The following is a 15615-nucleotide window of genomic DNA, read 5'->3' as shown; positions in this document are numbered from 1 at the left end:
CTGAAGCTCTCAGGACTCCATTGCCTCTTTCCTCCTTGGGCTGTTGGGATGGCCCTGAAACTCTTTGAAACCTCTGTGACCCCGGGTGCTGGCAGGGGGCACAGCTTTCACTGACAACCTCATGAAGTTCTCAGAATCACTTCTCTCCTATGATGACTACATTTTTCTTACAAAGTTGAGCTCGTCATGCCTGATTCAGTCTTCCTGCAGTAGCCTCTGGTGGCCCTGCCCCACAGGTTTGCAATGTGACTGATTCTGTCTGAATTGCACAGGTATTCACTTTGAACCTCTGCAAAGGCTGCCACACTTGCCCTTCTTGGAGTGTGGAGAAGTGGGTAGATTGTTAACTCCAGTATTTGTCCAGGCCTCAGCCCACAGGGATGCTGATTGCTGACACGATGGCTTCCCCAGTATACCAGGAGCATGGACATGAGGCACCTTTGTAGTTCCATCCTCAGGACCATGGGTTGTAGGTTGAAATGCAGTTTATTAGTAGTGAGTCCATGAGCAAGTTGCTTGACTTCTCAGGCACCATTAAATGTTAGATACCAGGAAACGCAGAGGCAGGGAAGCGGGGAGAATTTAATTTACCAAAATGTTTATCTTCCAAAAGAAGATAGCCAGTTCACCTAAACGTATTAATGTAAATTGACTTCCTCGCTAGCCTTCCTACTGGCATGGACAATCTAAACCTCTTACACAGTCAGTACCAGACGTGGGGAATCCTGAGAAGGCTCTGAAAAGCAAGTTCATTCAGGAAGAACCTACCAATTTGATGAAAGGAATTGAAATCCAACATCTATGCAAGGTATCAGCTCACAAATCTGCTTCCAGGAACTTAAGAAGCAGTACATAGAGGCTTTTATTTTATTCTGACAGTGGTTACAAGGTACATTTCACGATAGAGTCTTAATTCCCTTCTGTGATGTTATCCTCAAAATGAGGAATATAATGTAAAATGGCCTGTTTCCTGTCATGAAGTTAAATGACTGGATGGAGGGTCCAGGTGATCTCTCTTGAAACAGTCTCCTCCCATCCTCATAATGCCAAACACCTCTTGTTGGGGACATGCTGGAACTCAGCCATTTGACAGCAGACTTGATCCATCAGCGCTTGTACATAACCAGATCAAATGGTGAGCCAGATTTCACTGCTGCCTTCCGAATATAGACATGCTTGTCCTTTCCCCAGTGCTTGCTGAGCATTGACACATGCAGAGCCTGCCTTGACTAAGGGCTCCCAGGACGGGAGGCCTGGATGTAAGCTCTGTGACCTGGAGTGTCCTCAGCTATTTTTTTGTTTGGAATCTTCCATTTTTCAAATACGATAAGCCCAAGGAGAGGCAGTATCCTCTGTACCACTGATGCTGCAATGCTGTCACTGTTGAGGGGCCAGCTCAATACTCTGTGTTGCCTTCCTCTGCCTGTGGGATCAAGTGGATCACATCCTAACCCAGAGATTTCAGGACAGGGGTGATGGTTCCAGCTCCTTCACATACTGTGGTAGCAGCTAGGAATGCTTGAGTCTTCACCCAATGTACTGTGGCTTCAATAAGCAGGGATCTTGTTTTCTTTTTTCACATAACAAACAGTCTGCAAGCACATGGTTCCAGCGTGATTTCAGCTGCTCAGCAAAGCCATCCCAGTCCACAGCTCTTTCTGCTTGCTTGCTTTCGCTTGTTTCCCCTGGGCCATCGGAAGCATATTAGCTTTCATCTGTGTGCTTATCATTTTGTGGTTGCAAGATGGCTTCTGTAGCTCATCTATAGGGAAAGATAAGAGCAAAGGAGTTTCTTTCAACAAGACATTTTCCTCGCTCCCTTCCTTCCTTTCTTCTTTCCTTTCTTTCTTCTTGCCCTTCAGTCGATTACCCCTTATTCTAATTGCCCAGAATTCTGTCACATGTCCACCTCTGCTGCAAAAGGGAAACTGAGAAGTCAGGGAATAGGACTGTCCTACTTAATTTAGAACAACCACCATCAAACAGATGTGAGGCAGGGGAAGTTTGCCAAATTCCTTTCAGCAGCACCCTGCTCCCAAACATAATTAGATAAATTGTGGGAAGAAGTGACATCTAAGTCCCACCCAACTATAGTGTCTGTACGTCAGACCCCAAGTCTAGCCCAAATGTCACCAGGACAGAAATCGACTAAGGCATATACTGAAATGTGGTGTATTATCTGAGGGTAGCATTATGAGTGATTTTATTTTCTTCCTTATACTCATATATGAATTACTTGTATAATAAGAAAAAATAAATGGTATTTAAAATGCTGGAGACATTTGATTAAATGTCTGCTCTGTCTGGGATTCTCTCCCTAGATCAACACCTCCCCCAAAAGAGGCAAGGTGCCCTTTCTCAGGGGCTTAGCCAGGTAATTCAGAGCAAAGTGTGACTCTAGAAGCAAGGATAAGATTCCTTGTTCAAGCTCCAAGCCCTTCATCCTTGAGCTCTGGGCTCTGTGGTTCAGGTTCTCTACTACCAGGTTCCAGGGAACAGGGAGAACCCCCCTGGGATTGCTCTCTGTTGGGTTCCTCAATAGCTCCCATTAGCTAAACTCTGAAAGAAGGGGCTCCCCTTATAGATTTCCACTTGGATTCCCACCAATGAACTTTCAAGGGAAGTTGATGTGGGTGCTCAACCTGTCATAGGTTCTTCAGAAATGCTACATGTGTGTACATGTTACACTGTCAGTCACACTTTGACTTTTCCACAGGTGTTTTACACGGGAAGGAATGAACACATAGCAGTCAAAGGTCTGACCATGAATCTGTACCAGGGGCAGATCACTGTTCTTCTGGGACACAACGGAGCAGGCAAAACCACCACCTGCTGCATGCTCACAGGTACCTCTATGAGGTCAGCCCTCCTGAGGAAGCTCTAAGAAATCATTGAACAGATCTAGATTTTTGGCTCTGTCTCCCCTCGTTAGATTACACTGACATTTTAATATTAAGCATTTTTTTTTTTTAGATTTATTTATTTATTTATTTATTTTCCTCCCCCCAAAGCCCCAGTAGATAGTTGTATGTCATAGCTGCACATCCTTCTAGTTGCTGTATGTGGGACTCGGCCTCAGGATGGACGGAGAAGTGGTGCCTCGGTGTGCGCCCGGGATCCGAACCCGGGCCACCAGCATCGGAGCGCGTGCACTTAACCACCAAGCCACGGGGCCGGCCCAATATTAAGCATTTTTTGTTTGTTGTTTTTTACCATCTGTGTAATGTCTAGTTGTTCACATTGCCCTGTATCAGGAAAAGGAAATCTTTAGCTTTTCAAGTCAGTCTGAGGAATTTAATTTCATACACTATCAAGAAGCTGTGAACACTGCTTATCATGTTTCTTTCCAGATAGAACTTTCTGGTGCAGTGAGGCACCACTAATTTCTCAACCAGAAAAGTCATCCATTTGCTTTTCTTTGTCGAGGGCACTTTTAGAATGATACCTGGTGTGGGGCCGGCCCCGTGGCTTAGCGGTTAAGTGCGTGCACTCCGCTACTGGCGGCCCGGGTTTGGATCCTGGGCGTGCACCAACGCACCGCTTGTCTGGCCATGCTGAGGCGGCATCCCACATACAGCAACTAGAAGGATGTGCAACTATGACATACAACTATCTACTAGGGCTTTGGGGAGAAAAACGGAAAAAAAGGAGGAGGTTTGGCAATAGATGTTAGCTCAGGGCCGGTCTTCCTCAGCAAAAAGAGGAAGATTGGCATGGATGTTAGCTCAGGGCTGATCTTCCTCACACACACAAAATATATATATATATATATAGAATGATACCTAGTGAATTATTCTAAAATTATTTCAGTTTCGGAATAATTTTTATGCCTAAATAATTCACATTCCATCAACTAAAATAATATTCTGTGATATTTGAAAACTCGTTTGTTCGAGAAATATATATTTATTGAAGGCTTGGTCTGTGTAAAGCTCTGTACAAAACCAATGAAATGCATTTCCAAACGTCAAGGAGCTCTGAAAGCCAAGCAGTTCTTTTGTGTTGCACACAGAACACCAACCTGCTGGGAAGCTATTAGCACTTCAAAGTCAAGCTGCCGTGATTGTCCGCATAGGCTGCTGATGCACCTTCCCTTGAAGACATTTGAAGAGCAGCAAAATAGTGAAGCTTGGTCTGAGGTGCCTCTGGTCACCCCTCTGGTATCAGAACTTTAAAATCCAAGTTGCATCCCAGCGGATACACAATGGACAGACTCTGTGTGCATCAGGACTGGGGACTGAGCCCGGCCAGTTTCCTGGACTAGGGGTGCAGTGGTATTTCTAGACAGGTGGTCCTCTCTCAGGTGAAATAATTGGGGAAGCAGGCAAAGTTATATCACATGTTTATACTGGTGGAAAATTGCAAATAACCCAAATACCTACCAGTATAGGTTAAATAAATAAATTGGGTCTATTGATAACAACGAAATTTTTTTTGTGTGTGAGGAAGATTGGCCCTAAACTGACATCTGTTGCCCATCTTCCTCTTTATGCTTGAGGAAGAGTATCCTTGAGCTAACATCTGTGCCAGTCTTCCTCTATTTTGTATGTGGGATGCTGCCACAGCATGGTTTGATGAGCGATGTATAGGTCTGCACCCGGGATCCAAACCCGCGAACCCCGGGCTGCCGAAGTGGAGTGCATGAACTTAATCACTATGTCACCAGGCCGGCCTCCAACAATGAAATCTTTTAGCCTTCAAAAATTATGTAGGGCCTGCCCTGTGGCTTAGCAGTTAAGTGCGCGCGCTCCGCTACTGGCGGCCCGGGCTTGGATCCCGGGCGCACACCGATGCACCACTTCTCCGGCCATGCTGAGGCGGCGTCCCACATACAGCAACTAGAAGGATGTGCAACTATGACATACAACTATCTACTGGGGCTTTGGGGAAAAAAAACAAGGAGGATTGGCAATAGATTTTAGCTCAGAGCCGGTCTTCCTCAGCAAAAAGAGGAGGATTAGCATGGATGTTAGCTCAGGGCTGATCTTCCTCACATAAAAAAAAAAAATTATGTAGATTTTTGTTGATGTAGACACATGGCCTCGATACATTGTTATATGAAAAAGCTAGTTAAAAAATCAGAACTTATATTTTCCATTTTTGCAAAAAATTAATGTGTCAGTATATGCATAAAAAATACATAAAGCTATATAGCAAAATGTTCACAGTGGTTATCTTTTATGATGGGATTTGTAAAACCTTTGTTTTCTTTGTTATACTTTCTTCTTCTCTAACCTTGTTGCAGTAGACATTTATTGCCCTTTATCAATCTGAAAAATACACTTAGAATGAGAATAAAGACAAAGATAGTATGCAAATAGGCAGGCTGCAAAGTTTTACACTGATGTGCATTTGGGCAGTGAGTGCAATCATTCACTCATTCACTGGGATTTGTTGGGAATCCAAGATGAATCAGTCATGGATCTTGCCTTCAAGGATATGAATTCACAACTGTTAGAAGCCCAAGGTACTTTGCCGCTTAACCATATTTACTGTGCATTCACATTATGACTTAATGCTTATAGCAATGTAATTTGCTTTACAAGCACATACGTGTGTTTTATTCACTTAACCAGACTGGAACTCCTCAAAAGCAGGAAGGACGTCTCCTATCTCTACTATCCCCACACGTCCTTGTACACTATCATAGAACATACATTCCTTGGATGTTACTGATTGACTGTGACAAAGAATAGGGTAGTCTGTGTGAGAACAAGCAAACAAAGTACAGGGCACCATTAAGGATTTGTACTGCTGTGTGCTCTGACTGACGGTGACTTTAAGATATGCCTTCCCAGGGGCCTGCCCCGTGGCGTAGTGGTTAAGTGTGAGCGCTCCACTGCTGGCAGCCCGGGTTTGGATCCCGGGCGTGCACTGATGCACCGCTTGTAGGGCCATGCTGTGGTGGCGTCCCACGTAAAGTGGAGGAAGATGGGCATGGATGTTAGCCTAGTGCCAGTTTTCCTCAGCAAAAAGAGGATTGGCACGGATGTTAGCTCAGGGCTGATCTCCCTCACAAAAAAAAGATATGTCTTCTCTTTGCTTCTAGGTCTTATTCCCCCTTCAAGTGGACAGGCATATATCAACAGATATGAAATTTCAAAAGACATGGTACAAATCCGGAAGAGCATGGGCTGGTGCCCCCAACATGATATCCTGTTTGATAACTTGACAATATCAGAACATCTTTATTTCTATGCTCAGGTGAGTCAGAGGATGACAGGCTTTGCTTCCTCTGTACCCATTCTTGGGGATGGTAGGATAGCGTGCAGTTCTCTGATTCAAGCTTGGAGACTCTTGAAACCTATTCTGGATACTATTCCCTAAATATTTGGGAAGAGGTAGGGGCATAGCATTTAAGATTTTTGAGCTAAAGTGTTTCTAGAAACTATTATTTTAATTTTATGTATTTACTTTTTTTATTGAGATTGAATTCACATAACATAAAATTCACCATTTTGCTCATTTTACAATGTAAAATTCAGTAGTTTTCAGTATATTCACAATATTGTGCAACCATCACCACTATCTAATTGCAGAACATTTTCATCACCCCAAAAAGAAGGCTGTATCCATTAGCAGTCACTCCCCACTCCTCCTTCTTCCTCAGCCCTTGGCAACCACTAATCTGCTTTCTGTTTCCATGGATTTGACTATTTTGAATATTTCAAATAAATGGAATCATACAAAATGTGGCCTTTTGTGTCTGGCTTCTTTCACTTAACATAATGTGTTCAAGGTTTATCCATGTTGTAACGTGTCAATACCTCACCCCCTTTTTATTTTTTTGGTGAGAAAGATTAGCCCTGAGCTAACATCTGTTGCCAATCCTCCTCTTTTTGCTGAGGAAGACTGGTCCTGGGCTAACATCCGTGCCCATCTTCCTCTACTTCTTACAGGACACAGCCAGAGCACGGCTTGAAAAGTGGTGCGCCGGTCCACACCCAGGATCCGAAACTGCAAGCCCCAGGCCGCGGAAGCGGAGCACACGAACTTAACCACTAGGCCACCCGGCCTACCCCATACTTCACTCCTTTTAATGGCTGAATAATGTTCGATTGGAATTATATTCCATATTTTATTTATCCATTCATCAGTTGATGGACATCTGGGTTGTTTGTAACTTTTGGCTATGTGAATAGTGCTGCTGAGGACCAGCCCAGATCCTGAGTCACCTCATTAGCACAAACTCAGGTGTGGCCCCAGGGTACTACCATGAATAACAAAGACACCCCTATCACTCCAAGGATTTAGAGGCTCTTCCCCGTATCTGGGGACAAAGTCAAGCCAAACTCTTTATTATACAACACTTACACTGATTTTTCATATGTTGAATCTTCTTTCATTCCTGGGGTAAATCCCACTTGGTCATGGTGTATAATCCTTTTAATATACTGCTGTATTTAGTATTAATAGGTCATAAAGGGCTGGCCTGAGGGCATAGTGGTTAAGTTCGCACTTTCCGCTTTGGTGGCCCAGGGTTCACCGGTTCGGATCCTGGGCGTGGACCTACTCACTGTTCATCAAGCCATGCTGAGGCAGCGTCCCACATAGAAGAGCTACAACTCTACAACTCTGATATACAACAATATGTGCTGGGGCTTTGGGGAGAAAAAAAAAGAAGAAAGAGGAGGATTGGCAATAGATGTTAGCACAGCGCCAATCTTCCTCGGAAAAAAAAATAGATCATATATTTCCATGGTTCAAAATGCAAAAGCCTTTTGTCCATCTTTTTCCCTGAAGGTAGTAAGTTTCTTGTTTATTTCTTGTGTATAGTTCATGTATATACAGACAAAATGTTTGTTGGATGGGTCAGCCTCCAAAGCCTCTTCTGGATCTCTCTGTCCCCTGCTGTTTCAGCTGAAAGGATTATCACACCAAAAGTGCCCTGAAGAAGTCAAAAGGATGCTGCACATCCTCAGTCTGGAGGACAAGCAGAACTCCCAATGCAGGTTCCTGAGCGGGGGCATGAAGCGCAAGCTCTCCATCGGCATTGCCCTCATAGCGGGCTCGAAGGTATGGGACAGCGAGGCCCAGCCTCCTGAAGGACACAGGTCAGGGCCCCCACACACGGTGGACAGACACTCGGGGCAGCAAGGTGCGGTTGGATGTGCAGTCTGGCCCGGGCGGTACTGCTGCATCTCCAGAGAACTCGAGCCGCACAGGGCCTACAGCACAGCCAGCCTGGGCCTGGGATGGGGCTCTGCCATCGTCATGAGGCTTTCCTCTGCTCTCCAGGTGCTGATGCTGGATGAGCCCACCTCAGGCATGGACGCCATCTCCAGGAGGGCCATCTGGGACCTTCTTCAGCAGCAGAAAAGTGACCGCACCATCCTGCTGACCACCCACTTCATGGACGAGGCCGACCTGCTGGGGGACCGCATCGCCATCATGGCCAAGGGGGAGCTGCAGTGCTGCGGGTCATCGCTGTTCCTCAAACAGAAATATGGTGAGCAGCTGAGAGCAGGAAGCAGGGCAGGCAGCCCAACCTCCGTTCCATCACAGGGTCAGCGTCACTGGCCCAGTGTGCTGAAAAGAGTGCCTGCTGTACCTTTCACGAAGGGCCCCTGAGGTCAGGCAGGGAGAGGCCTTCTCTAGACTTCCTGTTCTGTTGCCTCTGGACGGAGACCCGAGGCCTCAGGCAGAGGGGCTCGTGAGAATGAGGAGGGAGTGAAGTGGAAAAATTCTCTGAGACTTGGAGTCAGAAGCCCTGTGTTTGCGTTCCACTCTGCCAGTTTACTGCCTCTTCATCCAGGTGGCCAAGTTAGTTTATCCTTTTTTAGCCTTCGTTTTCTGGTCTATAAAATGGAGATTAAGATACCATGTTCTTCAAAGAGTGAGATCGTATGTGCAACTGTCTTAACATGAGTACAGCCATGTTTGGCCGCTCCATTGACCTATAGCTGCCAGCACACAAAGAAATATAAAGCTGCTTTCTGTGTGGTGGGAACTGGCCTTTCTCCCACGGCGAGAGTTGCAAGTTGTAACATTTCAAGGCTCTTGGAGTGCCGTAGCACAAGATGGACTGGCCATCTGTGCTGGGCTAAGACGATAACCAAAGAGAACAATGCACGTACACAATTACTGGGCTGGGACGTTAGCCAGGGGGCTCAGTGCACGTACGCCACTGATAACCATTTGTGCATGGGAACACTAAATGCTTGCTCTGCAAAATCTGTAATTGCTTACTCTGAAAATTACTGATGGTATAAAAACTGCTGGAAACTGAGCCCTAGTGAGAGTTCCACCTGTGGAAGGCACGCCTTGCTCAGGACGTGTGATCCTTGCCCAGCCGCGTCGATTGACAGGACTCTCCCGGCAGTGGGGCGTGGATAGTGTGAGTAATTGATTTGATGTGAAGTAATTGATTTGATATGAAGTGATTGATCTGATGTGTTCTCTTTTCAGTCAACCTGGTGTTTCTCTTTCCGGTTGATTTGTATCATTTCTCTTCAGTCGATGTGGATGTTTTCCCTTTCCAGTCGAGCTGATGTGTTTTCCCCTCTTAATATTTGACCTATTCGGATCTGTTTGTAGACTATCACCTTTACTCTCCTCTATATAATAAAATATACCTTCAGTTCATTTGTTTGGAGTGGAGAGTGTCTTTTACGTCTCCAATCGAATCCCCGAACCTCTCATAACAGCAACAAGCTATAAAAGTGCGAGTTATTTCCACAACTGGTTGTACTCCTCATCAGCGTCCCACTTCAGACATCCTCCCCCTGTTTTCCTGGACCCCACGCCCTCTCGGTTCCCCTCCCATATATCTGGCTGCTCCTTTGCATCACTCCTAACTCTAAACATGGAAGTGCCTCGGTCACTTCACTTTTCTTTCTCTGCCCAATGACTTAGTGATCTCATCCAGTCTCCTGGCTTTAAATACCTTCTCAGTGCTGAAAAATGTGTGTGTCTCTAGCCTGGATCTTTCTCCTGAACTCCAGATTTGTGTGTCTAACTGCCTGCTCCACACCCCTCCACATAGACGTTAAACAGATCTATCAGAATTGTCTAAAGCCTCTGCAGAGCTGAGCTCCAGCTCTCTCCCACCAAACCCACTTCCCTGCAGTAAAGGCAGCTCCACTCTTCTAGGAACTTGGCCAAAACCTTGGAGGCTCCCTGACCCCTCTGACTCTCACAGCCCATATCTGATCCATCTGCAAACCCTGGTGGCCCTACCTTCCTCTCACCTCTCCCACTTGCTAGTGCCCTGGTCCAGGCTGCCATCCCCCCGACCTGGATTATTGCAGTTACCTCCTAATCCACCTTCAGCCTCTGCCCAGTTGTCAGACTGAGCATGTCACTCTTCTGCTCAGCCCTCCAATGACTTCCCCTCCCACTGAGAAGCCAGAGTCCTGGGAGTGGCCCATAGGGCTTTGCTTGGCCTGGTCCCATTATCCCAACTGCATTTCCTGTTGTTCTTCCACTTCCCGAATCTGCTCCTGCCACAGAGACCTCCTTGCTGAGCCAGCACGCCAGGCCCCCTCCTTCCTCCAGACCCACACATTGCCATGCCTTCTGCTCTTCATCAGGTAAACAGCCCATGGTCCTTATGCAGCTGTCACATTCTTAGTGAGGCCTTCCCTTGTGACCCTGTTTAAAATCACACTCCCTGATACTCCATATTCCCTTCCCTGTTTATTTTTCTCCTTAGCACTTGTCACTAATATTCTATAAATTTTACTTATTTATCTTACTCTCTGTCTCACACTCCTTTAATGAAAGTCTCATGAGAGTAGGGAATTTTTTTAAAATTTATTTTATTATTATTTTTTTTACTTTTTGCAACTAGACTTTAATGCATAGTTACTGTGATGGTTAATTTTCTTTTTATTTTATTGATGTCATAATAGATTATAACATTGTGAAATTTTAGTTGTACATTATTATTTGTCAGTCACCATATATATGTGCCCTTTTACCCCGTATGTCCACCCTCTAATCCCCTTCCCCTCTGGTAATCACTAATCTATTCTCCTTTTCCATGTGTTTGTTTATCTTCCACATATGAGTGAAATCTTGTGGTGTTTGTCTTTCTCTGTCTGGCTTATTTCACTTAACATAATACCCTCAAGGTCCATCCATGTTGTTGCAAATGGGACGATTTTGTCTTTTTTTATAGCTGAGTAGTATTCCATTGTATATATATACCACATCTTCTTTATCCATTCATCAGTTGATGGGCACTTGGGTTGCTTCCATGTCTTGGCTATTGTGAATAATGCTGCAATAAACATAGGGTTGCATAAGTCTTTTTGAATTGTTGATTTCAAGTTCTTTGGATAAATATCTGTAGTGGGATAGCTGGGTCATATGGTATTTCTATTTTTAATTTTTTGAGAAATCTCCATAATGTTTTCCATAGTGGCTGCACCAGTTTGCATTCCCATCAGCAGTGTATGAGGGTTCCTGTTTCTCCACATCCTCTCCAACATTTGGTTTTTTTTGTCTTGGTAATTATAGCCATTCTAACAGGTGTAAGGTGATATCTCATTGTAAATGATTAGTGATGTTGGACATCTTTTCATATGCCTGTTTGCCATCCGTATATCTTCTTTGGAAAAATGTCTGTTCATATCCTCTTCCCATTTTCTGATCAGGTTATTTGTTGAGAGTAGGGATTTTTGACCGTTTGGTCCAATGCTATATCCTTAGTACCTAGAACAGTGCCTATCACATCACAGGGGCTCAAGCAATGTTTGTCAAATGACTACATTGCCAGCATAATAGTAACAAGTGTTACTAATTTCTGAAAGAATGTTTAGAATGCCATCAGGTATGTATCCTCAAAAATATGATTTAATTATTGTAGAGATATCTTTGTTCTTTACCTTAATGTTCAAGGCCTCTGCCTACTAAGGTTTTACTTCCCCAAGTTAGTTATCACTTAAATGGAGTGTTGCCCTTAATGCAGCCCTCCTTTATTTTACCTAGCATTGCTAAATTTGCCATTATCACCTCCCGATTATGGAGTAGAAGGCAAGACTCTCAAGAATAGCATTATAGACCTTCAGAGGCGAGTTCATTGTACTTTAAATTTGACCCCACAGGTCTCTCCAGGTTCTCTTTCCCATAGAGCTGTCCCATTCTAAGCTACAGAAAACTAAATGTGGCTATAAAGAGTTCATTCGAAATTGTTTCACGGTCTTTTAAATGTTGTTTCAGGTGCAGGATATTATATGACTTTAGTGAAAAAACCTCATTCTAACACGGAGAAGATTTCTCATCTAATTTATCACCACATACCAAATGCAGTTTTGCAGTCCAGCACTGGAGAAGAATTAACATTTATACTTCCTAAAGACAGTGTGCACAGGTATGGACCCAAAAGGGCTGGAGTAAGTGTTTGCTTGTACTGAGTATTCAGAGTCAACTCTCCTGTCGCTCTTCTCAGCAAGGACACTCTATTCTGTAAGAGTCTGTACTCCTAGGCCTTTGATTTCCTGGAAAGATACCACACACCAGCCAGAGCACATTTGAAAATACCAGATTCTGATCATGATACCTCCCTCCTTAGAAACTCTTGATGGCTCCCAATTGCCCTCCGGTTAAAGTCAAATTCTTTAACATAGCTTCACAGAGGCCCTTGATTTTGTGAACTCTATTACCTGCACCCAAGTGACTGCGCTCAGATGAAGATTTTACTTGATTTTCCTTTAAATTAATTATTTCGGCTACAAATTGGTTCACAACACTTCCTTCTCTCCTCCTCAGTCCCCATGTCACTCTGAGATAGGAATCTTACCTTAATAGTTCATTGAGAAGATAAAAACCATCAAACAAGAACTCTATTTTATCACTATCGCAAACCTACAAACCTGCTTGCTTTCGCACTAGTTTTTTTCTTTCTTCCATCTTTTTACAGCTGAGAACATGTTCCTCTTCCTATCAAATTCTTGTCCTTCAACACCAGCTCAAGATCCCATCCACCTCACCTTTTCAAGAATTCACTTGTTTGATTATCCCCTCTCTCACCTACATCATCCATTTGTCTCTCTACAGGGTCATTTCTGTGAACATACTAGCATATCTGGAGAAACAGCTTCTTGAGCCTGCCTCTCTTTCCAGCTACTGCTCCATGCCCCCACTACCCTACACAGCCCAAATTCACTAAAAAGTGGTCTAAGCATGTTGCCTCCTTTTTCTCATCGCCCATGTATTTCTCAGTCCACTTCACAGTGGCTTTAACCCATACCCTTCCATCCAAAGTCAGTAGAGACTTTTCTTTCTTTTTTAAAAGAATATTATTGGTGGCAGCCCTGTGGCTTAGTGGTTAAGTGTGCGCGCTCTGCTGCTGGCAGCCCGGGTTCGGATCCCAGGCGCGCACCGACACACCGCTTCTCCGGCCATGCCGAGGCCGTCTCTCACGTACAGCAACTAGAAGGCTGTGCAACTATGACATACAACTATCTACTGGGGCTTTGGGGGGAAAAATAAATAAATAAGGTTAAAAAAAATTATTGGGTACTATTGTATACCTACAAATAAATGTATGTTATGTATTTGTAGGTTATGAAGTATAATAATAAAATGAGCAGTAGTGACCCTCTATTCAACCTAAGAACTAAGACAGCAATGACTTTTTACTCTGATCATACTTAACCCTGCAACATCAACTACATAGTTAACCATTCCTGTCTTCTGGAAACACTCTTCTCTCTTGGGTTCCTTGGGAAATTTTACTGGTTGCTGGTTTTATTTCTACCTCTCTGGCTACTCTCAAGTGGCAGTGGGAAGGACTGGGAGATAAATAGGTTTGGGAGGGGTGAATATGAAAAGGTCAGTTTTGAATCTTTGAATCTTTAGGCTTTCAGTTTTGAATCTGAAAGGCTCCTGAGACACCCCAGTGAAGACATCAGGAGATCAATTGGATATATGTGAATCTAGAGCTGGAGGTTTAGCCTGGAAATGCACTCTGGAGTCATCAGCATAGAGATATTTAAAGTCATGGGAAGAGAAAGGGTCACGTAGGAAGAGAATGTAGAGAAAGAATAAAATAGGGCTTATGACCAATTCCTGAAGCGCTCCTAAATTTTGAGGTTCTGTTGAGGAGTGGGACCCTGCAAAGAAGACTGGGGAAGAATAGCATCATGAAGATGAATGGAGAATAAGCACCTAAATACATAAAATTAGAAAAGAGAATTGGGAAAAAACCACAAAGAACTAGAAGGCAGTGTTTTGCACAATTTTAGTGAATATATTAGAAAACTTGAATAAAATGGATAGTTATCTAGAAAAATTAACACAGGAAGTACCAGAGCTTTGCATAAATCTGTTAATTTTTACCAAATATTTAAGGAAAAGATAATTTGGATTCTATCTGAATTCTTCTGAAGAATAGAAAACAAAAAAATACTCTTCACTTCTTTTTACTAATCCAGCTTAATTTAACAGTTCATTGAAAAAATAATATACCATGTTGAAAGGGTTGTGTGATATTAGGATTAATTACTATAATTTAACATATTAGTATGTCAAAAGGAAATAACCATGTAATCATCCACATAACAAGAAAGATACGTTTGCTAAAATTCTTCATCTATTGCTATTTTTTGAAGTTAGAATAATAAGACTTGAAAGATACTTTCTCAACGTGATTAAAAATACCTCAAACCAAAATAAATTTCAGATTATTTAAATTTTTCCATGTTAAAAATTAAATTATATAAGTACTATAAAAATATACCACAGAATATTTTTATAATCTGGAGTGAGGAAAGATTTTATAGGAATGACACCAAGACCAAAATTATAAAGGAATGAATTGATTGATTTTAAATTTCTGAATGGCAAAGTACACACACATCAGGAACTCAGCTAAGTGGAGAGAGAGCTGAGCTGCCAGGTATAGGCATAGCTGACTAAAGCAATGAGCCAAAAATCACAGAGTTAAGCCTTTTAATCCTTTACTGAGATGCTATAAGCAAGAGCATGAAACTGGAGAAAGTGCCAACTGCCCCTACCCCCACCCTATTCCATTTTTCCCCATGGAATGTCCCACTGGTCAAGGGTCAAGTGGATCAGCACAGACATGAGGGTCTTCTCAATGTTGAGGGAACCCTGAACAAAAGGCTCCAGCGGTGTTATGACTTTTGAGGTTGGTGGCAAGGCGAGGGGGGAGGACTAGGAGTGGAAAAGTACTGGGTTCCAAGTTCAGAGTGGGGAAAGGGTCTTCAAAGTTTCCCTTCCCCTCCCCTGATAAGGAAGCTTGAGTTGAGGTGCCTGAAGAGGACCTCAGCCCAAGACCTCAGATAAAGAGACCTGGTAATCAAGGGGCTAGGAATGCTAAGGAGAGCATGACCAGCCAGAGGGCCTGAGTCCTTGACTGAAACTCCCTTCAGAGACTACAGTGTACTGAGGGGAGGGCAGGGGGTTAGGGATGGGGGGCAGCTTTCCCTATGGGGCTTGCCAGGTAAAGCCTGTGTGATTGCCTGTGGTCAGGTCTGAAAAATCAGACCTAGGGTTTGTGTTTTTTTTAATTGTGGTTAAATACTCATAAAATTTACTATCTTAACCATTTTTAAGTGTAAAATTCAGTGGTATTAAATACCTTCATATTGTTGTGCAACCATCGATCGCCACCGTCCATCTCCAGAACTCTTTTCATCTTGTAAA

At 43.6% G+C, this 15615-nt stretch overlaps 1 protein-coding gene across 1 annotated transcript in view; it reads left to right on the top strand.

Moving 5' to 3' along the window:
* Positions 1–15615, top strand: part of LOC131422039 (ATP-binding cassette sub-family A member 17-like) — a 123367-nt gene that overhangs the window by 59629 nt on the left and 48123 nt on the right. Inside the window, 6 exon segments of the mRNA XM_058568892.1 lie at positions 665–808; positions 2717–2846; positions 6050–6204; positions 7861–8016; positions 8239–8449; positions 12166–12316. Coding sequence (XP_058424875.1) covers positions 665–808; positions 2717–2846; positions 6050–6204; positions 7861–8016; positions 8239–8449; positions 12166–12316 — 947 coding nt within the window.

The sequence above is a fragment of the Diceros bicornis genome, chromosome 26 (assembly GCF_020826845.1).
Source record: "Diceros bicornis minor isolate mBicDic1 chromosome 26, mDicBic1.mat.cur, whole genome shotgun sequence".
NCBI classification, from domain to species: Eukaryota; Metazoa; Chordata; class Mammalia; order Perissodactyla; family Rhinocerotidae; genus Diceros; species Diceros bicornis.
The sequence above is the reverse complement of the archived record's forward strand: the minus strand, read 5'-3'. Positions and strand labels throughout refer to the sequence as shown.